The sequence below is a fragment of the Macaca nemestrina genome, chromosome 11 (genome assembly GCF_043159975.1).
Source record: "Macaca nemestrina isolate mMacNem1 chromosome 11, mMacNem.hap1, whole genome shotgun sequence".
In the NCBI taxonomy this organism is placed as follows: Eukaryota; Metazoa; Chordata; class Mammalia; order Primates; family Cercopithecidae; genus Macaca; species Macaca nemestrina.
The window spans coordinates 112,962,255-112,987,426 of NC_092135.1; the positions used below are offsets into that span (position 1 = coordinate 112,962,255).

Consider the following 25,172-nt stretch of genomic DNA (forward strand, 5'->3'; position numbering starts at 1 on the left):
ATTTTATTTATAATCATGTCAATCTTAAGCCATAGTTGACTATCTGTAGCCACATTTCTGCATTCATATGACCTACATCAATATCTCTATCAGGTATAAACAAGGAGCCCAGCCCTATGCCCTTATTGAATGATTGTGTAGAAATGTTGAGAGAAATTTCACTAGTTTCGAGAGTTAATGCATTAAGATAAAATTTGTATAGAAAGCCCATGTTAACACTGTGTTCAGTAAGCCAATTACTTAACAGGCAGATCTTTGTTTAAAGTCGTTAAATCTATTAGTCATAGTTTCACCCAAAAACTATCGAGAGTCTGTTTTTTGCCATGGTGCTTGTAGTTGGTTATAAGTCGAAGACTAAGTCTTCTTTTTTGGCAAAGTCATGATTGTCTAAAGCCCCCGTTAAAATGCCTAAAGCCCCACAAGAAAAGTTGTCCATCAAATCCAGCACCATATACTGACCTTTAAAGGCCTTACTTTCAGACCTACTCCAATGACAGATACAATCAAACTTTCTATATGTCATGTTGGTTGAGCGGTGTAAAATTAAGACAGTACAGAAGTGATAAAGGATGACCTAATAAGTCTCTAGTTATTGAATGCAAATGTAATTAAGACAGATGATGTAAGGGAATGGAAAGGATTCTGCATTTACCACTTTAATTGCCTGAATTTAACAGATCTAAAGGTCTGGCACCAAATTCTAATTACCCTATCCAACCCTAATCCAGGAAGTCAATCAATAGAAATGTTCTTGAAGAAACCTACCATGGAAGAAGGAAGGAAAGTGTCAGCAGCTGTTTGTTATGTATGTGAAAATAGTGGGTATTTTTTCTTTATGGATACATATAACTTTATGGATACAGATGTCTTATCAAATGGAAAAGTTAATGTCTTTCACATCTTTTTTAGAATATCCCCAAGTTAAGTTAGAAATTGATTAGGCTCTTTGCTAAGTTTTTCAGATGCAAGATTAGATATTAATTCAATTAAAAACAAATTGAATGTCATTAAAAAGAACCAGAATGCATAATAATATTAATATGTGATGTTGCACATATGGATCATGGTATATATCTTACCTCTTCCAGAGTGGTCTGACTCACTAAGAAATTTGTAATATTTAAAGCAGTCTTGTTGGTTTCCAGCAGATCAAAAATGTTTGCGACTCCTCCTGCTGTGACTGGTACATGATACTCTAGCATGCTGAGGTGCTGATCCTGTGGGAACCAAAGGAAAAAAAATTATTTTGCAATGTCTGGCAATATTGACATGACTAGACATAACTTTACCAAGAGTTCAGGAAAATGCTGAAGTTCATTCCACTGAAAATGATGCTACAGTATAAATAACGAGTATATTTTGAAACTAACAGCTTGCAAAGATGAGATGAAAGTTTTGTGAATGTCAAAGAGAAAACAAAGGTAAAAGTTCATGAAAACTCCAAAGCATTCTATATTCATGTGAAGTTATACAGTCATTATAATCTTGCCTGGAAAAGAATCTGTGGAATGGTATTTCACATGTCACATTATGCTCAGCTCACATAAGCTTTCTCTGTGCTCAATCTTAAGAAATTTCATTTTTGTGTTAGAATTGTTCTAAAACGCTAAAATAATTAGCGGTTCCATTGATACTGGCTAAAGACAGTAGACTTCAAAAGCATTGAACCTCCTTCAAATGACAGTTCATCCTTTTCCCAAATCACCCTAAACTTCTTTTCAGTTTCTTTATTTTGGTCACCAGTATCACCATCTACTTAGTTTAATCCATTCTTGTTGCCTTGGAGTATCTTTAACAATTTGCATTTCTGGATATTTAATCAGTTACCAGGTCTTATTTATTCTTTCCTTTAAAATACCTCTCAAACTTAACCTTTCCTCTCTATTTGCACCACCAATAGGCTTAACTTGATGCTTATTACTCCACATCTTAGTTACTGCAACAACCTCTTCAGAACCCCAGAAACACTGTACACTTACTTTCTTGCACAAAGCAGCTGGGACAATCTTTGCTGATACTTGTTTCATCAGGATATTTTCTTATTCCAGAATCTACCCCTGTGACCTCAATGAATCAGACCATGACCGTGTATTTCAGACCCTTCTCCTCCCGCTTTGTGCATTGCTTAGCGTCTCCCATCGACATGTAGTTGCATTATATCTGTTCTTACAATCGGGCCATCTTGCCTACTTTTGCCCTCAGATTGTTGTTTTGGCTATTTTCCTTCTAGACATCTAGAAACCACCACAGATTTGTAGAGAATGGTCTGCTAGGGAGAAATCAGACTTTTTATTTATCACTGCATTTGCCTTGTATAGCCCTGGTCCCGTGAGGAACAGACGGGGGAGAATGTAATTTCATCACTCAGTGAAACAACACAGATTTCAACCCAGAAATCCATTAAAAGAGAAAGCATTACTACCAACACAATTTGTGCAAGAAAGATGTCCTTTTACTTTTAAATTTGATTTAAATTTAGATGATAGAAAATGAGCTTTGATAAGAATCCTGAAAGCTAGGCCCAGTGTGGTGGCTCACAGCTGTAATCCCAGTGCTTTGGGAGACCAAGGCAGAGAGATTGCTTGAGGCCAGGAGTTCAAGACCAGCCTGGGCAACATCGTGAGATTCTGTCTCTACAAAAAATACAAAACTTAGCGGGGCATGGTGGCACATGCCTATATGCTTAGCTACTTGAGAGGCAGAGGCAGAAGGAGTCCTTGAGCCCAGGAGTTCAAGGCCGCTGTGAGCTATGATCACGCCACTGGACAACATAGCAAGCCTGGACAACATAGCAAGACCCTGTGTCTTAATTTTTTTTTTTTTTTTTAAGAATTAGGAAAGCTATTATTTCCTAGAGATGTTAGCCAAACTTGGGGAGGCTGAGGCAAAGGTATTTTATGAAGATAAAATAATTGTTTTTTAAATGCAGTTTATTTTCTCTAAAATCACTTCAAATTAACATCGTGTCTTATAATTTATGGACACTTTATCATTTAATTCTCACATCAGTTTTGTGAAGTAGATGTTATTATAGTAGTACTCCCTTATTTGTGGTTTTGATTTCTATGGTTTGTTACCTGTGATCAACCAAGTCCTAAAACTATGAAATGGAAAAATATAAAAATAAACAATTTATAAGTTTTAAATTGCATGCCTTTCTGAGTAGTGTGATCTAATTTTGCACCACCCCATCTGGCATGTGAGTCATTCCTTTGTCCAGCATATCTATGTTGTGTAAGCTACCTGCCTGTTTCTATATAAGAAAAAGCATAGTGTATACCAGATTTGGTACTATCTATAGTTTTAGTCTTCCACTGGAAGTCTTGAAATGTATCACCCGTGAATAGTGGGACACTCCTGTATTCCTATTTACAAATGAGAAAAAGAGGCCCTGAGATTAATGTCTTGCTCACATGGGCACAGTTGGGCCTCAGCCCTAGTCTTTCCAATTTCTTTTTATCATTCCACATCCCATTACCTTTCACATCTGATTTCCTTTCAAAAACAATCATTTGAAATCATCATCTTCTACAAATTGCCTGTATATCAAAGATGTAATAATAACTTTTCCTGTCAAGTACATTTATTTTAATTAAGTATGGGCTATGTTAGGTAATATGCATATATCTATGTGTGTCCATCCCATGCCTATGCATATGTGAGATGACATCAACTGTACAATATTTCATCTAGTGTAGAACTTGAGGACTTGATTTCTACTCAGTCCTGCTCCAACTTTTGTGGGCTTATCTTTCAAATGAGGGGGACAAACCAGATAATCATTCTGGAACTCTGTAGCTTTTTGGGTTTTTTTCCTAAGAAGAAATGACCTTGGTCATATAATACCTGTCATCGCTCAGTTCCGTAATATATATAATGAGTAGATTAGCAAGGTATACAACTTGAAAATGAATACAATATGATCATAAATCCTTTGTGAGGAAGAAACAAAAGTACATGTATGTGAAAGGACTGTGTTAACTTTAAATAAATACAAAAATATATAATTAATTGAAGATACTATTTGTTCACACTCAGTATGCTTTGGCATATCTTACGCATCTTGAACTAATCTATATATTAAGATTAATAATAAAGCTGTAGTCAACTTGGAAATCACAAATATTGCTATGACATTACCATCAAAACTAGTCAAGATCATCAGGCAAGATAATCACTTATATGGTTGGTTTTTGTTTTCTGTTTTTAGATAGAGTCTTGCTCTGTCGCCCAGGCTGGAGTGCAGTAGCATGATCTTGACTCACTGCAACCTCCGCCTCCCAGTTTCAAGCAAGTCTGCTGCCTCAGCCTCCCGAGCAGCTGGGATTACAGGTGTGTGCCACCACACCCAGCTAATTTTTGTATTGTTTGTAGAGACGGGATTTCACCTTGTTGGCCAGGCTGGTCTTGACCTCCTGACCTCAAGTGATCACCCGCCTCGGCCTCCCAAAGTGCTGGGATTACAGGCATGAGCCACCACACCCAGCCATCAATCACTTACTTTTAAGTATGTTTTTGGAAAGTGCAGCTGCATGAACTTCGTGAGGCTCTCCATGGTCACTTTATTATTCTTCAAGTGAACTTTGACAGTAAATCCTCGTCCAAACCTAGAAAGAAAAAGTGCAAAATATGGTATGAGTTACATTTTGCTGAAATAGCTCCTCTGGAATTCTAGATAATGAAACAGGACCCAAGCCAACCATTATAGCCCCTTTTCTTTATATAAAGACTGTCATTTTGCCATAAAAGTTCAGGACATGTTGCAAACTGGAAATAGTGCACTGCTATGATTTTTTATTTATTTCTACCTCTATATAAAATCAGAGTCTTTGGACAAAAATTGAGTTGAAAAGAAAACATAAAATCTTGGCTTTCTATGACATTCATGAATTTGCAATGGATGTCAATTTCTGCAGTTAAATACTTTCCTTTTTTTCTACTTAGAGTATAGTAATAATAATAAACACAAAAAAAGAAGAATGTGCAGGTTTGTTTCATAGGTATACATCGGCCATGGTGGTTTGCTGTACTCAATTAAGTATTTCTCCTAATACCAATTTCTCCTAATACCAATTAGGTATTTCTCCAATGCTATCCCTCCCCTAGCCCCCCACCCCCCAACAGGCCCCGGTGTATGATGTTCCCCTGCCTGTGTCCATGTGTTCTCATTGTTCAGCTCCCACTTATGAGTGAGAACATGTGATATTTGGTTTTCTGTTCCTGTGTTAGTTTGCTGAGAATGATGGTTTCCAGCTTTATCCATATCCCTGCAAAGGACATGAACTCATCCTTTTTATGTGGCACATATACACCATAGTATTCCATAGTATTCCGTGTTGTATATGTGCCACATTTTCTTTATTTAATCTATAATTGATGGGTATTTGGGCTGGTTCCAAGTCTTTGCTATTGTGAACAGTGCTGCAGTAAATACACATGTGCCTGTGTCTATAATAGAATGATTTATAATCTTTTGGGTATATACCCAGTAATGGGATTGCTGGGTCAAATGGTATTTCTGGTTCTACATCTTTGAGGAATCACCACACTGTCTTCCACAATGGTTGAACTAATTTATACTCCCACCAACAGTGTAAAAGTGTTCCTGTTTCTCCACATCCTCTCCAGAATCTGTTGTTTCCTGACTTTTTAATGATCACCATTCTAACTGGCATGAGATGGTATATCATGGTGGCTTTGATTTGCATTTCTCTAATGGCCAGTGATGATGAGCTGTTTGTCATGTTTGTTGGCGCATAAATGTCTTCTTTTGAGAAGTGTCTGTTCATCTCCTTCACCCACTTTTTGATGGGGTTTGGTTTTTTCTTGTAAATTTAAGTTCTTTGTAGATTCTGGATATTAGCCCTCTGTCAGATGGATAGATTGCAAAAATTTTCTCCCATTATATAGGTTGCCTGTTCACTCTGATGATAGTTTCTTTTGCTGTGCAGAAGTTCTTTAGTTTAATTGTATCCCATTTGTCTATTTTGGCTTTTGTTGCCATTGCTTTTGGTGTTTTAGTCATGAAGACTTTGCCCTTGCCTATGTCCTGAATGGTATTGCCTAGATTTTCTTCTAGGGTTTTTATGGTTTTATGTCTTATGTTTAAGTCTTTAATCCATGTCAAGTTAATTTTTGTATAAGGTGTAAGGAAGGGGTCCAATTTCAGTTTTCTGCATATGGCTAGCCAGTTTTCCCAACACCGTTTATTAAATAGGGAATCTTTTCCCCATTGCTTGTTTTGGTCAGGGTTGTCAAAGATCATATGGTTGTAGATGTGTGGCATTATTGCTGAGGCCTCCGTTCTGTTCCATTGGCCTATATCTGTTTTGGTACCAGTACCATGCTGTTTTGGTTACTGTAGTCTTATAGTATAGTTTGAAGTCAGGTAGCGTGATGCCTCCAGTTTCATTCTTTTTGCTCAGGATTGTCTTGGCTATACGGGCTCTTTTTTTGGTTCCAGATGAAATTTAAAGTAGTTTTTTTCTAATTCTGTGAAGAAAGGCAATGGTAGCTTGATGAGGATAGCACTCAATCTATAAATTACTTTGGGCAGTATGGTCATTTTCATGATATTGATTCTTCATATCCCTGAGCATAAAATGTTTTTGCATTTGTTTGTGTCCTCTCTGAGCAGTGGTTTGTAGTTCCTTTTGACGAGGTCCTTCACATCCCTTGTAAGTTGGATTCCTGGGTATTTTATTCTCTTTATAGCAATTGTGAATGGGAGTTCATTCATGATTTGGTTCTCTGTTTATTATTGGTGTATAGAAGTGCTTGTGATTTTTGCACATTGGTTTTGTATCTTGAGACTTTGCTGAAGTTGCTTATCAGCTTAAGGGGATCTTGGACTGAGACAATGGGGTTTTCTAAATATACAATCATGTCACCTGCAAACAGAGACAATTTGACTTCCTCTCTTCCTATTTGAATACCCTTTATTTCTTTCTCTTGCCTGATTGCTCTGACCAGAACTTCCAATTCTACGTTGAATAGGAGTGGTGAGAGAGGGCATCCTTGTCTTGTGCTGGTTTTCAAAGGGAATGCTTCCAGATTTTGCCCATTTGGCATGATATTGGCTGTCGGTTTGTTATAAATAGCTCTCATTATTTTGAGATACATTCCATCAATACCTGGTTTATTGAGAGTTTTTAGCAAGAAAGGGTGTTGAATTTTATTGAAGGCTTATTCTGCATCTATTGAGATAATCATGTGGTTTTTGTCATTGGTTCTGTTTATGTGATGGATTACATTTATTGATTTGCATATGTTGAACCAGCCTTGCATCTCAGAGATGAAGCCCACTTGATCATGGTGGATAAGCTTTTTGATGTTATGCTGGATTCGGTTTGCCAGTATTTTATTGAGGATTTTTCCATTGATGTTCATCAGGGATACTGGCCTGAAATTTTCTTTTTTTGTTGTGTCTCTGCCAAGTTTTGGTATTAGGATGATGCTGGACTTGTAAAACAATTTAGGGAGGAGTCCCTCTTTTTCTATTGATTGGAATAGTTTCAGAAGGAATGGTACCAGCTCCTCTTTGTACCTCTGGTAGAATTAAGCTGTGAAATCTGTCTGGTCCTGGGCTTTTTTTGGTTGGTAAGCTATTAATTACTACCTCAATTTCAGAACTTTTTATTGGGCTATTCAGGTATTTGACTTCTTCCTGGTTTAGTCTTGGGAGGGTGTATGTGTTCAGGAATTTATCCATCTTTTCTAGATTTTCTAGTTTATTTTTGTAGAAGTGTTTATAGTATTCTCTGATGGTAGTTTGTATTTCTGTAGGATCAGTGGTGATCTCCCCTTTATCATTTTTTATTGTGTCTGTTTGATTCTTCTCTTTTCTTCTTTATTAGTCTGGCTAGCCGTCCATTTTGGTAATCTTCAAAAAACCAGCTCCTCAATTCATTGATTTTTTGAAAGGTTTTTCGAGTCTCTCTCTCCTTCAGTTCTGCACTGATCTTAGTTATTTCTTATATTCTGGTAGCTTTTGAACTTGTTTTCTTTTGCTTCTCTAGTTATTTTAATTGATATGTTAGGGTGTTGATTTTAGATCTTTCCCACTTTCTCCTGTGGTCATTTAGTGCTATAAATTTCCCTCTAAACACTGCTTTAGCTGTGTCCCAGGGATTCTGGTATGTTGTATCTTTGTTCTCATTGGTTTCAAATAACTTATTTAGTTTTGCCTTAATTTCATTATTTAGCCAGTAGTCATTCAGGAGCAGGTTGTTCAGTTTCCATGTCATTGTGTGGTTTTGAGTGAGTTTCTTAAATTTGATTGCATTGTGGTCTGAGGGGCTGTTTGTTATGATTTCTGTTCTTATGCATTTGTTGAGAAGTGTTTTACTTCCAATTATGTGGTCCATTTTAGAATAGTGATGTGGTGCTGAGAAGAATGTATATTCTGTTGATTTCGGGGGGAGAGTTCTATAGATGTCTATTAGGTCCACTTGGTCGAGAGCTGACTTCATGTCCTGAATATCCTTGTTAATTTTCTGTCTCATTGATCTGTCTAATATTGACAGTGGGGTGTTAAAATCTTCCACTGTGATTGTGTGGGAGTCTAAGTCTCTTTGTAGATCTCTAAGAACTTGCTTTATGAATCTAGGTGCTCCTGTATTGGGTGCATATATATTTAGGATAGTTAGCTCTTCTTGTTGCATTGATCCCTTTACTATTAGGTAAGGACCTTCTTTGTCTCTTTTGGTCTTTGTTGGTTTAAAGTCTATTTTATCAGAGACTAGGATTGCAACCTCTGCCTTTTTTTTTTTTTTTCTTTTCATTTGCTTGGTAACTATTCCTCCATCGCTTTATTTTGAGCCTATGTGTGTCTCTGAACATGAGATGGGTCTCCTGAGTATAGCACACTGATGGGTCTTAACTCTTTATCCAATTTGGCAGTCTGTTTTATTGACAGTCTTTTAATTGGGGCATTTAGCCCGTTTACATTTAAGGTTAATATTGTTATGTGTGAATTTGATCCTGTCATTATGATGCTAGCTGGTTATTTTGCCCGTCAGTTGATGCAGTTTCTTCATAGTGGCGATGGTCTTTACAATACACTTGTAAAGTTAAATGCATTCTAATTTAAAGTAAGTGAGGTCTTGATAAGCAGGTCATTGGAGATTTGGTGTCATCAATAAAAATTAATGTTTGGGGTTTTAAAAATAAATATTAAATCAATGTGCTAGCTAACTGTTTGCACCAAGAATCGAATTTATAAAGAAGTCACAACAGACTCTCTAGGAGCAACATAATGCCTCTTCCATCCTTTTTTCCTTATCTTGGTTAATACTATCTTGCAAGAAAGTCAACTTGTTATAGAGAAAAGCATAAAATATTCTGAATGTTGGAGATTAACATGGATATGTATAAATGCATATACACTCTGGTGTATATGAACTATTAAATTTGATAGTAGTATGATATTTATGCACATTTCTCCAATGTACTCTTGATTAAAAGGTTTTGAATGTGGTATGAATGTTAGGTAGCTTACTGAAAGACTGTGCAAATGGCAAATGAACATGCTAGATACAATCTATGCCTTCATTTACTTGTCAAGGTCTAATTTATTATTGGGTAAACTCTAGAACTTCCACCTGAGAGTATTTTGGTTGTGTATTATTATTTTTTTTTCAGTTTTGGCCTTCTAAATTTATGCATTAACTAAAATACATTTATGAGTTAAATTTATAAGTTAACTAAAATATTTAAGGAAAAATTCATCAAATTCCCAATAAAATAATTTAAATTTAAGGTGAGTCAATGACTAGCTTCCAAAGATTATATTGTCCATTCTAGTTTTACTACTCAGGCTGCTGAGATAATCCTTGAATCTGAGTGAGCACCATTAGACTGATGACCCAACACTCTCTGTTAGACAATGCATTTGTTCTTCACCTGCTCTTTATGTGCTGCAAAGATCCAATACATTGGAACTTTCCATTCACCATAATGGCCAACCTGGTACAGAGAGCTTCACATTCTTCCATGCTAAAAGACAAAGCAGGATCATATTAGCGTTCAGGACACAGAAAACTTGGGGTGAAGTTCATGAGCATAAGCATAATTGTTTCATTATGGCACTTGGAAATATTATTTTAGTTTTTTTCTTTTTTCTTTTTTCTTTTTTTTTTTTAGATAGGGTGTCACTCTGTTGCCCAGGCTAGAGTGCAGTGACTTGAACATGGCTCACTGTAGCCTTGACCTCCTTTACTCCAGTAATCCTCCTGTCTCAGCTTCCTGAGTAGCTGGGACGACAGACATGCACCACCATGTCTGGCTAATAATTTTAATTTTTTTTTGTAGACATGGGGGTCTTGCCATGTTGCTCAGGCTGGGTCTTGAACTCCTGGGCTCAAGTGATCCTCCTGCCTCGGCCCCCCACAAAGTCCAGGGATTACAGGCATGAGCCACCGTACCTGGCCTAGTTTCTTGATTCTCTTTTAGTTTTTAGTTCTTTTAAAGGAGAACAAAAACCAACCTTTTAAAATATAAATTAAATGTCTTCAGATAGGGTTTATTACTGTTTCTTCTAAAACTCAAGACCTTCTCTCTCTCACCTGGAATACCCCCCAAATCAAACCTACGATTTCTTTCAAGCTTTGATTCAAGACCTACACTTCCTCAGAAATGTTTTCAAAATAACACTTTTTTCCATTATGCCACGTACCCCATATTCTGTTGGCTTTCCTATTTTTGGATTTATAACTAGTTAGCCTGTGCTTGATTATACAGTCTCTAATTTCATGGTCTATGATAATTGGAGGTGATTTAAGGTATTACCCTGTCGACCTCATTTAATTGCCAATGGTAATTAAATGATTGGCTCCACTGTGCTGGGGCAAACTATGATATAAACAAGTCTCCTGATAATAAGCAAATCTAATACTTTTTCTCCTATGTGACAATTATAATGCAAACATAAACTTAATACAAATTGTAAGACAAGGCCCTCCTCATAAGAGAGGCACGGATAAAATGATTTAGTGTCTCTTATACTTCGCTGATTGGAAGTGTCTGCTTCGTGGAGGAGAGGTATGTGAGCTGGTTCTGGAAGGACTGGTAAGATTAGAACTTGGAGAGATTTTGTGAAAAGACCATTTCAGGCCAGGTGTAGTGGCTTACGCCTGTAATCCCAGCATTTTGGGAGGCCAAGGTGGGTGGATCATTTGAGGTCAGGAGTTTGAGACCAGCCTGGCCAACATGCTGAAACCCTGCCTTTACTAAAAATACAAAAATTAGCTGGGCGTGGTGGTGGGTGCCTGTAGTCCCAGCTACTTGAGAGGCTGAGGCAGGAGAATTACTTGAACCCGGGAGGCGGAGGTTGCAGTGAGCAATTGTTGTGCCACTGCACTCCAGCCTGGGTGACAGAGTGAGACCCTCTCAAAAAAAAAAAAAAAAAAAAAAAAAAAAAAAAAAAAAATTCAAGTTGAAAGCACAGCCAAAGAAGGGGCTTGGAGATGGGAAAGGGTATGGAGATGGGAAGAATGTAGAACCAGGGGTCATTCAGATTGACTAATAGAAGACAGTGTTGCAGGGTAAAAAGACTGAGCATTTAGATAAGGCCATAGAATGGAGAGTCTTGCATGTTGAGCCTAAGGATTCTGAACTTTATTTGACAGGCAATAGAGAGCCACAGATGAGTTAAGAGGGCCATAAGTTATGAGAAATTCGATGTTGAAAAGATTGCTTAGACCTTAGACTCTGTCCCACCACAGGAACTATATTCTCACCATGAAACCTGCCTGACTTGCTCCTACTACTACAAACATAATATAGTTTGATTCAACTGTGGGCATTTGTCGTCTATATATGTGTGTGTGTGTGTGTGTGTGTGTGTGTGTGTGTGTATATATAACATATATATAGGTAATCCTGTATAACACATATATACATATATGTATATATAACAGATGTACATATATTATACATATATGTTATATATAACACATATATAAATAATTATATATAAAAATATATATAAATATATATATATGTTATACAGGATTACCTTTGCCCATCTGTCATCCTAAGATTGTGTGGATTCACTTTAAAGATTTCACTCAGTTTACCTGTGAGATGTGAGGATGACGGAACATTTGTTCTGTACTTCTTCTGAAATGATCTTCCAGAGGTGCCGTTTCGACTTCGGATCCATCCCAGAGCTTGGCTCATCCTTAATAGAAAGTTACAAGAAAAATTTATCAAATTAATTTTTGATGAAGTTCTTTTCATGAATTACTGCATTTCACTTCCCTAGAACAGAAACACTTTTCGAGGTCCTGTGACTAACTCGTTTTATACTTAATAGGCTTCTTTCTGCTGCTGTCAAAAAGCTCAAAATTAATCATTTAAAATTGTCAATCTGTTTTAAAAAGTGTCTCAGTTAAGTTGACACCCTGTTACTTTACATCCGTCTCTTATGTTTCTTTGGAAAAAAATTCCACTTCCATTACTGGCAAAGTAGAGTTCTTATATTTAATTCTACCTTGCCACATATATAAGCCACATCAACAAGATTACCACCTTGGTCCTGATAGCAGAATTGTGGCTATGAGTGATAATATGCTATGTGAAGCAGAAAGAACATAATTTGATATTTCAGTAAATTTGTTTGAGGTATATTTTTAGTTTTCTGTTATTAATTGAAATTTAACACTCCTTAGGAAATAAAAACAAGATTTGTAGAAATTGCCAAGTAGAAAGATATACATTGTTTTTCAAAGTAAATGATGTTATGAAAAATCATTCAGACATAAAATTAGAATATGTAGCAGTAGATCATCTAAACACACAATAACAGATTTTGACACATTATAGGTCAAGATTAGGTAAAAATTTAAAAAATATACTTGTAACAAAAAATATGTACATATGTACATAACTAGAGGCTTGTATTTACAGCATGGTGTTAAATCTAAAGAAAGGAATGGGTTATGTGGAAGCTAATACAGTTGAGTTCATAGAAGTAGAGAGGAGAATAATGGTTACTAGAGGCTGGAGGCATAGCAGGGAGAGGAGGATAGAGAGAGATTGGTTAATGAATACAAAATTACAGCTAGACAAGAGGAATAAGTTCTAGTGGTCTATAGCACTGTAGGGTTACTATAGTTAACAATAATTTATTGTATATTTTCAAATAGTTAGAAGAAAGGATTTTGAATGTTCCCAGCACAAGGAAATGATACATATTTGAGGTGATAGATAAGCCAATTACTCTGATTTGATCATTACATATTGTATACAGGAATCAAAATATAACACTATACTCCATAAATATGTATAAAATATGTGTCAAAATAGTAGTTAAATAATTTTTTAAAAAATAAAGAAATGAGTGTTAATTTGGGGAAACAAAGGATACATTGTCACTGCTCCTATTTTTGAAGAAGATAGCATATTTAGTAAATGCATGTAGAAGAAAACTTGGTATCTTTCATAGTCAATATTTCATTTTGGTTCATTAATACATAATGTTTACATTAAACATTTAACATTTTAAAGTACTTTACATTTGTTATTTCACAGAGGTGCCTAAGGATTGTTTTGTTCAATTTAAGGAACATTTACACAATAGAATTCCATGATAAGCATCGATTGGCAGAGATATAATGCATTATAAGCTTCTGGTATTATAGAAAGATGGGCTGTGCATCATTCTATCTGGCAGTTTAAATGATTTGATCCACTGTATGACTTAATCCCTGGAATAATGTGGTGACTTATAACTGTATTATGATTCCTTATAGTTAAGGCTCTTTCAGAGTTTGGAGGTCCTTGAATGAAGGGGATTTTCCAAAATAAGGGCAAGTATATTTCTCTGAAATAAATACCCTTTTACAAAGTTAGACTTGAGGTGCAAAATATTAACATTACTACTATGTGTAATTTCTATTTCCAGGTGATCAATTACATTCTCCGTCTCTTAAGAAAAATGTAAATGTGGAATGCATTTCTTCCCCATCCTACACCACCCCCCATTCAGATGAAATAGGATGGTATGCATCACATCCTAAGCTAGATAACTCATTTTTAAGCAACAAGGAAATAAAATTTAGTACAACACATTGTCCTAAAATGTGCCTGTCCTCCATAGTAGAAGCTGGAAAATATGAGTTTACCTACTCAGTTCCTAACAGAAAAAGAGAGATGATTTCTTCAATAGATGGGAATCAAATTCTACCATATTCCATAACTTACTTGAGTACCTTGAATTTGTTTCACTTCCCATTTCCATGCCAGTGTTTCCTCTGAAATGCACTAAGCCATTGCTTTCAGATAAAACATTTTCGAGGGCATATTGTTGTGGTAACAAATTATTTGCTGATATAAACTCCTTTATTGAGATAGTGTACATAAAGTGCTTTGTACAATAGCTAACACATAGTGAGACCTCCATAAATGTTGACTGCAATCATGATGATGAAATGTTAACACATACAATCAGATACGCTGTTCTAATTATGGAGTGGCCTTTTAAAATAATGATTCTCTTACCAGCAGTAGAATGGAAGGTTTCCCTATCAAAGCTAGTGCAGTGGATAATTTTCTTTTTGTGCCATAACTGCACATGGAGGTAGCTCTGTCCTTGAAGGGTATCAGGTGAAGTCTCCTAAGGAGTTTATGAACAGTCTGTGGGCAATAAAAGAGGAGTCAGGTTGACCTTCCTGTGCCAAAACCCTTAAAGCACTAAATAGAAAAAACGATGCTCATGAAAAGAAAATTTCATCATGCAGAATATATCTGGGGAGAAAAAATGCAAACACTTAAATTCAACTAGATTTTATTTTTATTTTCAAAGAATCACTTTAAGATTAATAGTTTATTTGAAGAGATTCTTTGGAGGTTCATTTTCGGATGGGATTCCCTCCCCCATCAAATGTGTGTGTGTGTTTACAATTGCAGATTGAACTTTTTGCTGCATTACCACAAGATTCTCTAGTAAGGCTTAATAGAGCTAAAACAGAATTCACAAGGCAGGGTTCTCACTGACTGTTATCGCTGCTTCCTCTTTCTTCTTACTGAGGGGTGAGTTGTCATAAAGGCTTTCAGTCTATTTAAAACTGACCTAGTATCAAAACGTTAGCACATTAGGAATCATGGGTTCTTGTAGTTATTTCCGTAGTTAAATAGTCCTGGCAAATAATGAAATCCTGGTTGAACTTAAACAACAGATCCTCAGGATTGCAAAAGTAGAAGAAACTGCCCTAAGGGTTAGCCATCTCATTAAAATGGCAAATAGTTGCAGTGAGATATAAAGCCATAGATTAAAAACCAAAGTGGAAACTAATCTATTTTACTTGGGCGTTTTGCCGTTAACTCTTTGTGTCAGTGCTCATCCAAACACTACAAGATGTACAGGCATCACCAGCCAATGCTCAGCCCACAGCCTAACGCAAGTGTGATCCTCTGTTTAATAGTTCTTAAAAGGGTAACTGAACAAACACAGGCCAAGGAGTTTCTACACCTAATTTCATAGGTGCATATATAATACACATGACCAAACTAAGAGGGACTCGCTGCCATTGCCACTGCCAGAAGGAAAATGACATAGTTTTCCAGGTGGTTTTGTGGGGAAATGGTGGGGCGGGGGGATAGTGGGGTGCGGTGGGGCAGGGGACAGCAGCAGAAACAATAATGGTTTCAAATTATGTAGTTTTTCACACTTGTACTCACTTCTTTAATATCCTTTTCTGGAATTCCATGTACCCTGGCATAGAAATACAAATGTTCTTCCACAGTTACCAGGTCATCTAACGCATCTTCCTGAGGACAGTAGCCAACTAATGAGCTGTGAGAATCAACGTGACCCAGAGATCTGAATTGAGAGAATAAAAAACACAGATGAATTTCAAAGGATTTATCCCTCCTGGTTCCCAAATGCTGGGAAGGTAGCTCTATTTTGGTCATGGTGGTCAATGACTTTGATAAAAAGGGATAAAATAATCCCACTATCAGATTCACATTTAAAGGTTTAAACATTTCCACCCACCTTAATAGCTTTGTTCTCCCCTAAGGATTGAATACTGTAACCACAAAATAACATTAAATGTTCATTGCAATTATTTTTCTCATTGAAGTACTTTGTACTCGGTAAATTGAAGCATTAGTTTTTCATACCCAGTCTTATTTCTGATCAGAATGTTTCCACTTGAAGGAATGATGTCTCCGGTCAGCATCTTGAATATAGTGGTCTTTCCTGCTCCATTCACTCCAAGAAGGCCAAAACACTGGTTTCAGGGAGAAAAAGAAGATGTAAACCTTAATCCAAACCAATGACATACTGCTTTTGTATCTCTCCCTCTTCTCCCTGGGTGAAAAATTACCAAGATAAATAAATCACTGGAATTATTCATGGGTAGTATAGTGCTCTTGATAAAACTTCCTCTTTTAAAACAAATAGATACTATGTATTCTTTTTCCTTTAACCATCTGAACATGTGTGTATACACACACACACACACACACACACACACAGAGGACCTATTTTAGATATTATGTTATATCATCCCTCTATGTGACATAATAAAATACCCCACAAATAAGATCTGCTAACCCAACAAAGTAATTATATTTATAGATTTCACATTATTCACACAAAATCACAACTTTACTGAATACGCTATTGAGGCAATAGTTTCTTTGTACTGTCAAATAAATTTGATGCGTGTAGTTTGCAGCTCTGCTTGGAAAACTAAGTGGCACAGCCATATTTGCTTTCTCTTTTCAATGCTGCTTTAATATTGCTTCTGTGAGAAGGGCAAGAATATAAATAAATAGATGCAGTCCTAGGACCTCACTTCCGAAAACGTATGTCTTTATGATGTTTTTTGAGGAGGACTGGAAATGAAAGGGTGAAGACAGCACCTTGAACAGGCTTCCTGACCAAAGTCTACCCCAGAGCAAGTAGACAGTAGTTTAGGAAGGGGCTCAGGACTTGCTGTGTGGTAGGACTTGTTGAATTCCCTCTGCCAAGCGGGAAGACTCATAGGGTAAATAATATTAACTTTGGCACCAACCTAATACCTGGACATATGTAAATTACATACACAGTCAGCCCTCCTTATCCCTGGGTTTCTAACCTTTAGATCCAACCAACTATGGATTGAAAATATTCAGTGGGGAACAAAGCATCTGTACTGAACGTGTACAGAGTTCCTGTGTTCTTATTCCCTAAACAATACACTATAACTACTATTTACATAGTATTTACATTGCATTGGGTATTGTAAGTAATCTAGAGATTACTTAAAGTATACAGTGGGATGTGCATAGATTATATGCAGTACTACATTATTTTATATCAGGGACTTGAACATCTGTGGATTTCTGTGGATTTTGATATCCTTGGGGGTCCTGGAACCAATCTCCCATGGATATGGAGGGATGACTCTATATGTGTATACATATACATATATATGTGTATGTGTATATATGTGTGTGTGTGTATCTATATGCATGTGTGTATTTTTTCCCATGGAAATATTCAGATTAACTTTTATATTTCTAGAAAAACATTATGGAAAAATAATTAAGATTTTTTTTCTTTCTTTTTTTGAGGCAGAATCACTCTGTCACCCAAGCTGGAGTGCAGTGGTACAATCTCAGCTCACTGCAGCCTCCACCTCCCAGGTTCAAGTGATTCTCGTACCTCAGCCTCCCGAGTAGCTAGAACTACAGACGTGCGCCACCATGCCTAGCTAATTTTTATATTTTTAGTAGAGACGTGGTTTTACCACATTGGCCAGGCTGATCTCAAATTCCTGACCTCAAGTGATCTGCCCACCTTGGCCTCCCAAAGCGCTGAGATTATAGGCATGAGCCACTGTGCCTGGCCAATAATTAAGATTTTAATTTGTCACACAGTATGCCAATGAAAAGGACAATTAGAAACAAAACACAGTTTCTTACCTCTCCAGCAGGTATCCCAATGCTGATGTTGTTTACAGCTATAATCTTTTTGTGGATAAGTTGGTAGGTCTTTGTGAGACGATAAAGTTGGACCAGGTCAAATTCAGCCGCACCACTCTCAACTCTTAATCTCTCAGCCCGCACATCTTCATCCTCATCTATTGTCTCCCTTACATGTGAAGAATTAAATTTTCTGAAGAAAAGCCTAAAAATGGACCCAGTGATTTTACATCAATGATTTTGAAATGACATTATTCAATTTTGACATGTTTTGATGGGTTTTCATGTTGCTAACAGTGTACTAGTTATCATTAGACTTCTTTTACATTTGTAATGAATTATGCTACTCAGATAACCTAAGAAATCTGTATAGACCCTCTTCACTGTATTCACCATGATATTTGTGAAACAGCTTTTGTTCTCCATGCCTTAAATGTTTACAGATCCACTGTTAAGATTTATAATTCTAATTTCAGTAATAAGGAAGTGTTTGAAGGTTAGTTCCTAAGAGAGGGAGTAAGGAACTCCAGAATCGTTAGGAAAACTCATCATCTACAAACCTAAGACCAATGATCACCTTTAAAAAAAAAAATCCTTTCAGCCAGGTGCAGTGGCTCACCCCTATAATCGCAGCACTTTGAGAGGCTGAGGCAGGCGGATCACCTGAGGTCAGAAGTTCAAGACCAGCCTGGCCAACCTGTCAAAACTCTGTCTCTACTAAAAATACAAAAATTACACAGGCATGGTGGTGCACGCCTGTAGTCCCAGCTGCTTGGAAGGCTGAGGCAGGAGAATTGCTTGAACGCGGGAGGCAGAGGTTGCAGTGAGCCAAGATCACACTACTGCACTCTAGCCTGGGCAGCAGAGCAAGACTCCGTCTCAAAAAAAATTTTTTTCAATTAAATTTAAAAAGCGTCTCTACTTTTTATTTTTTAATTTTAGAAACAGCATAAGATCTGCCCTTTTAACAAAATTTTAAGTGCACAATACAGTATTGTTAACTATAGGCACAATATTGTACAGCAGATATATCTACTTTTATAATCATCAATAATATGAATGCTATCATTATTCTGTACTTGTTTTACTATTAATGTCTCACCTAGGATTTAGCCAATATTTTAAGGTTATCAGCCCTCCAAACTCATTAAGTCCCAAACCCACCTTGATATCTTGGCTAACAAATACCAAAAAAAAAATAAAAAATAAATAAATTAATTAAAGAAATCAATCCAGGTTTTCTTCCCAATGTCCCAGTTTCTTCTGAAGAGATCCCCAAAGACCCCAACCGTAATGTTTCTTCTAATCTTCCTTATTCCAAAATCATGTAGTCAGTCTCCAAATACTGGAAAGGCCTTTTTTGTTGTTGTTGTTTTTTTTTTTGAGACGGAGTCTGGCTCTGCCGCCTAGGCTGGAGTGCAGTGGCGCCATCTCAGCTCACTGCAACCTCCGCCTCCTGGGTTCAAGCGATTCTCGTGCCTGAACCTCCCCAGTAGCTAGGATTACAGGCACGCACCATCACGTCCAGCTAGTTCTTGTATTTTTAGTATAGATGGGGTTTCACCATGTTCGTCAGGCTGGTCTCGAACTCCTGACCTCAGGTGATCTGCCCGCCTTGGCCTCCCAAAGTGCTGGGATTACAGGCATGAGCCACCGCGCCTTATAACACCCTATCATGGATTATTTTCTGCCTAGTCCTATAGGCTTTTATCCTTCTCAGCTAGATTTCTCCAGGAGCTAAAACTGCTCCAGGGTCTCTAACTCTTCCATTCCAGTCTGCACTGCATCTACAAAATTACATTTCGTCAAGCACAACTTCCTCATGTTTTTCTCGTTCAAAAACTCTTAATGAATGTCCATTTGTTTGCTGAATAAAGCCCAAACCATATCTCTTTATCAAGCATTTAAGAGATTCCATAATCTCCCAACTGCATGTTAAACTGTAACTCCTACTTTTTTCTTACATTTATTCTATGTTCTAATTAAATTATAATACTTCTGTCTTAAATATGCTCTAATATATTTCTCTATCTCTGCTCTTTTATTTCCTCTCATTATTTACTTAAAATTTTATTTTTCAATAGATGATACATGTACATGTCATTAAAATTTAAATGGTACCGAAGAATATATAGTGAAAACTGGTCATCTTCAACCATGTATCTCTCTCATCAGGAGAGGCACTCACAATTAGAGATAGTCTATGGATATGTCTGCATAAATAATTCTTTTCTGTTTAACTTGAATGGCAATCTACTTTACACATAGTTCTGAACCTTGCATTTTTAAATTAGTAAATATTAAAGACACTTCCAAATGTTACATAGAGAACCATATCATTCTTTCTAATGGCTGCTTAATGTTCTATTAGTCCCTAAATGAAGGACGTTTATGCTGTTTCTATTCTTTTGCTATTGGAAATGGTTACTATGATGAATAACTTTAAACATACATAAGTCTGTATATCTGTGAGCATATATGTAAGCATTCCAGAAACGGAATTGCTGGGTCAATTGCATGTGTATTTCTTCTCATTTATGATGCTGTCTTCACTTTTTCTTAGTCTTCTTTTCCCAAACTCATTGCCAACATGCTCCACACTGAATCCTCTTTCCCCATTTCTGCCTAGAAAGTGTTTTCCATTTTCCCAAACTCAAAGACTACATCTTTTGTTTATGTACATATTTTCACTTCACCACTGTATCTTAATCTTTTTAAGGTTAACAACTGTGCTTATTTAATTTTATTCCCTCACTCAACAGCAATAGTTGCAGTCACATATTAAGATTTGATACCTATTTACTAGAATAAAATAGTGAATTATGCTAGAATTTTTTTAAAGTTTTTGAGCCAAACATTTCCATATTACCAATGGAAAAGCTTAGATTATTGACTTCTTTCTCAATAGCTTGAATTGAGTTCTGTTTTAGATGTCAAACGTATGCTTTCATTACATTTACCTGAGTTTCTTTATCAGGGATTCATTGATTAAGAGTCTCAAGAAAAAAAACATGGTGCCCTGAGAAACCAGAGCCACAAACATTGCACCTAGTTTATCCATCTCAAAGGTTTCATTTGGGTATTCCACTCCATATGCTTTTAAGAAGTCTAGGACCGACTGTTGTTGAGAAAGTTCAATCAAACCGTAGCCAAAACAGAATTGTGGGAAAATCAGGAAAATGCGCTTGAGGGTTTCAGAAATAAGTTCTAAAGTCTGAAATAAGAGAAATAAAAATAAAACTCAGTGTTAAGCTTCCAAAAAGCTGACAAAAATTTAAAAATAGATGTAGACAAATAGTGAAACCTAAAAAGCTTATCTAGATTGACAATTATTGCCCATGTAGGCTGAATTTGCATATAACTATTTAGTATAGTAAATCGTGGATGTTTATCACCAAAATACAAGCAGAAAATCATTATATGAGGCCACCTCTAATGTTGGACCTAATCCTGGAGGCAAAATTATTTCTAGACCTGCCTTTAATCCCAGGAATGTAGGGCTAGCCAGCGTGTTGGGGTCTGACACAGGGTATCGTTATGTGCCTGAGGGAGGGAGGTACTTGGTACAGTAAAGTTTTGGAACTCAAGATAATCCCTACTTGGAGAGTGACTAAAATGGTGAAATGAGGTAGAAGAAGAGCCAACATGTCTCCAAGAGGGGCAAATAGCTCCTTTTCACATTATTCACACGTGGGCCAACAACTTCCACTTCATGAATTTTCTTCCTTCTCCCAGAGTATGCTTGTCTAGTCCTCAGTTCACTTCATTTCCTCTCTATTCTTTTCTGTTCAATTGCCTGGCACTGTTAGTGCTTCTCTTCTCACTAATCGTAATTGTCAGCTCTGAATGGAAAGTGATGCTTACAATGAAGTAGTCTCCAATACATGATTGAAAGGGGATGAATTAAGTTTTTTCTCTATGAATGTTCAAATGAATCGAAGCTCATAGTCATATAACTAAGTCATTGTCCTTGTCACCACCATACCATAAGAATTTGTTAATGAGGAAGATGTTTAGCTGACCAATGGTTGCGATTTCTGTAGGGCCGCACAATACATCTGATTTCACCTCCATCACCCCATTCAAGCCCTATCAGGTGTCAATAGTTTTGACACTCAGTACATACAATGATAGGCATTAACTTAGATGAGGCCCAAAAAGGATTTTAAAAGCTGTAGTTTCTCCTCTCCCAAATTTAATAGAATCAAATGATATTCTTCTTTTTTATGCAGAATAAATAAAATCTTTCTATCTGGAACATGTTGAAGCTCTTGATAAATTCACTGAAATTTAGCAGACTAATAAGGGACCTTACCGGATCATTAGGCTTTTCCTTGGAAAGAAAGTATACCACTGACAGGGAAACAATGGAATTAATGCCAAAAAATAAGTTGACACAGACATAAGTGATGAAGGCCATTCCTGTTTCATGGAAGAGTCCAGCCAGCAAGTACATCCAAGAAAATGTTGCATACCTGCAGGTTAAAAACACGATGAAATAAAATTATGCCTTGGCCAGGCATGGTGGCTCACACCTGTAATACTAACGCTTTAGGAGGCTGAGGCAGGTGGATCACTTGAGCCCAGGAGTTTGAGACTAGCGTGAGCAACTTGGCAAAACCCTGTCTCCTACAGAAAAATACGAAAATCAGCCGGGCATCGTGGCATGCACCTGTAGTCCTGGTTATTTGGGAGGCTGAGGTGGGAGGCTCACCTAAGTCCGGGAGGTCAAACTGTGGTGAGCTGTGATCATGCCACTGCACTCCAGTCTGGGTGACAGAGTGAGATCCCGTCTCAAAAAAGAAATGCCTTAGTTATTCTATTTTACAAAAAATAACCATTTAAATGGGCTTCCAAAGTAAAAATAACCATTAGGGATGAGTTGTCAAGCCTTGTAACTAGATCTCTCTTTCATTCCTTTTTGATAAAAAAATCCAAAGAGTGTTTTTAAAAAACAGAAAAAAGCCTCTTTTAAGAAACCTTGAGTAGTTCTACATCATTAAAACTACAAATTAATCTCTCCTGAATATGGTATTATCCCGCCTAGGCAAGCCTTTTTGGTTGCTCAGAAATATGAGTTTAATCAGTATAAATCTTATAATTTAAAGTTGAGGAAAAGTAATGACACGGTTCAAGTCTAGCTGAGCAGAAAGAGCATGCTTAGAAGCTGGCTAGCCTGTTTTGAGCAAAACCTTGAGCAATTTGGGGGGCAATTAAATAGATCTAGAGACAGAGTTTCTGCATCAGCTACAATTGCTAATTAAGGGTTACTACCATGTATTCAGGGCAGAAAGATTTGTTATGCTAAGCATTGATTATATGAGCCTGTATTACCTATATTAGCTTACTATAGAAACAATATTATGTGTGTCCTTAGACATCTATAAAAAGATAAATATAAATAAATATACATGAATATATATGCACTTTATAATGCTATGTATACTCATATAGTCAATACATAAATTTATACATGTATACATATTTTCTAGTCATTCTAAAGCTTTCATTTTATGTAAATGAGATCACATATGTAAATTAGAAAGCATGACACTTGGCACCCAATAAATGCTTATTAATTTCAGGTATTACTATTAATAACATTAATTTTCAAAAGTATACTTTACAGTCTATGGACTAGCAAGTGCAATGTATTGTTAGTCTCACTCATGTCAAATGAAACCCCAAGACAATTGTAATTTAGCTAATGAGATTTAGTCCTATTTGTATCTAGGGGCATTTAATTCTATTAATTCTTCTTTCATTGCTTAATCAGCAGCTTACCCAAACAGGAGAAGTAGAAGAGATACGGCGCCTAGGTTGTTTTCACTGTAGAATGCAGGTAACTTGAAAATCGCAATGATACCAATTGAAAATGCTACAGGCACCAAGTAGAAAACCTATGGAAATATTTAAAATAATGTTTAATATGTGACAAGCATTTTTCAAAAAAAAATCAATAACCCATCTAGTTTAAAACTCCAACAAGTTGACCTAGAAAAATTTGAAGAAATGAATTCTTATTTATGTTCCCATTGCTTGTAACATTCAACTTATTTTACATTGATTTCACTTTAGAATTTGTCTCCTGCAATATGAGGTTAAGCCAATCTCCATCTTTAACAGATATACAAGGAGTCCCTGGTGTTCCTGCCTTAGGCTTTGAGACTTGGGATGGTTCAGTGACAGAGGTTCAGTGAGAAAGATAAGACAGCCAGGTATCTTGGTATTACATTCAGTCCTCAAAGTATTGATTTCATTTTGAATCCTGGAACTCTCTCAGATGGTTGATTTCTGAAGCTTGGTTATCAGTGTGAACCACTCTGTGCAAAGCAGCAGGGCATCGGGTCCCACATATCCTCGTAATCACAGGTATATGAACAAAGAGCTTAGCATTTTGTTGACAAGTAGAAATATTAAATGCTGAGGAGTTTGCTGGAAGATGGACACAATGAAGGTGGTGGCAATTTAATTGGCAGGTCGGGGAGGAATCTCCTAAATTGGAATGAGCTCCAGATATAAGACAACAGAATCCTAAAGTACTAACTGGACCTTCACAGAAGTATGTACTTGAAATTTTCTTAACATTAAAGCTCTTGTTAAGTCCTGAACAGTCATTACTATTCTTTTAGATTTGACTTCTACAACAAACACATTTTAGACCTCACTGGATACATTAACAAAATGGATAATGCAGTTAATTACTCTCCAACCCTTTAAGCCAATGATCTTGACAGCAACTCAGACACTTTCACCATAATCACCAGGCAAATGCATACCCATCCTGGGCTTTTGGCCAACATTGGTGTGTTTGGAGTCACGAACAACCATCTGAACTTGGGACCATTTTATGCAAGTGAGAGAGCTATCAGTGAAATACATTCCTTCTTTTTCCTACTAATCTTCTTTAATGTGTCATTAGCAGGGGCTACTACTTCACATTTTTCACTATTAGTTGATTAAATTTTTATAAGCTTGATTGTTTGGCACAATTAGGTAAGGATATGTTGCTGCTAAGCTTCTGTTTCTCCACAGGACTGACAGTAAGACTTCAGCATGCTTAAAATCACCTGGCGGATCTTTTTAAAAATGCATATTCTCCACACTCCCCTCCTCAGATATGGACTTAACAGATCTGGAGTGGGGCGCAGAAATACACATTTTGAGTGCCCTAGGGAATCTGATCTAGTCCACAGAGATGACGGCAGGTAGGTTATCCTTCCTCCAACCACTGGATAAAGATAAGCCTGACTCAA

At 36.7% G+C, this 25,172-nt stretch overlaps 1 protein-coding gene and 1 long non-coding RNA gene across 2 annotated transcripts in view; one reads left to right on the forward strand and one right to left on the reverse strand.

The window, feature by feature from the left end:
* LOC105481164 (ATP binding cassette subfamily A member 12) overlaps positions 1–25,172 on the reverse strand; it is a 211,384-nt gene that overhangs the window by 1,724 nt on the left and 184,488 nt on the right. The window contains exons 42-52 of the mRNA XM_011740513.2: positions 23,701–23,816; positions 22,232–22,391; positions 20,877–21,130; positions 17,917–18,121; positions 16,126–16,235; positions 15,682–15,823; positions 14,503–14,637; positions 12,078–12,181; positions 9,904–9,996; positions 4,502–4,607; positions 1,080–1,217 (exon numbers count right to left, since the gene is read on the reverse strand). Coding sequence (XP_011738815.2) covers positions 1,080–1,217; positions 4,502–4,607; positions 9,904–9,996; positions 12,078–12,181; positions 14,503–14,637; positions 15,682–15,823; positions 16,126–16,235; positions 17,917–18,121; positions 20,877–21,130; positions 22,232–22,391; positions 23,701–23,816 — 1,563 coding nt within the window. The remainder of the gene's footprint in view (positions 1–1,079; positions 1,218–4,501; positions 4,608–9,903; positions 9,997–12,077; positions 12,182–14,502; positions 14,638–15,681; positions 15,824–16,125; positions 16,236–17,916; positions 18,122–20,876; positions 21,131–22,231; positions 22,392–23,700; positions 23,817–25,172) is intronic.
* LOC105481163 (uncharacterized) lies at positions 733–25,118 on the forward strand. The gene is made up of 3 exons (XR_986808.2): positions 733–818; positions 23,693–23,758; positions 24,952–25,118. It is a non-coding gene; the product is annotated as an uncharacterized lncRNA (long non-coding RNA).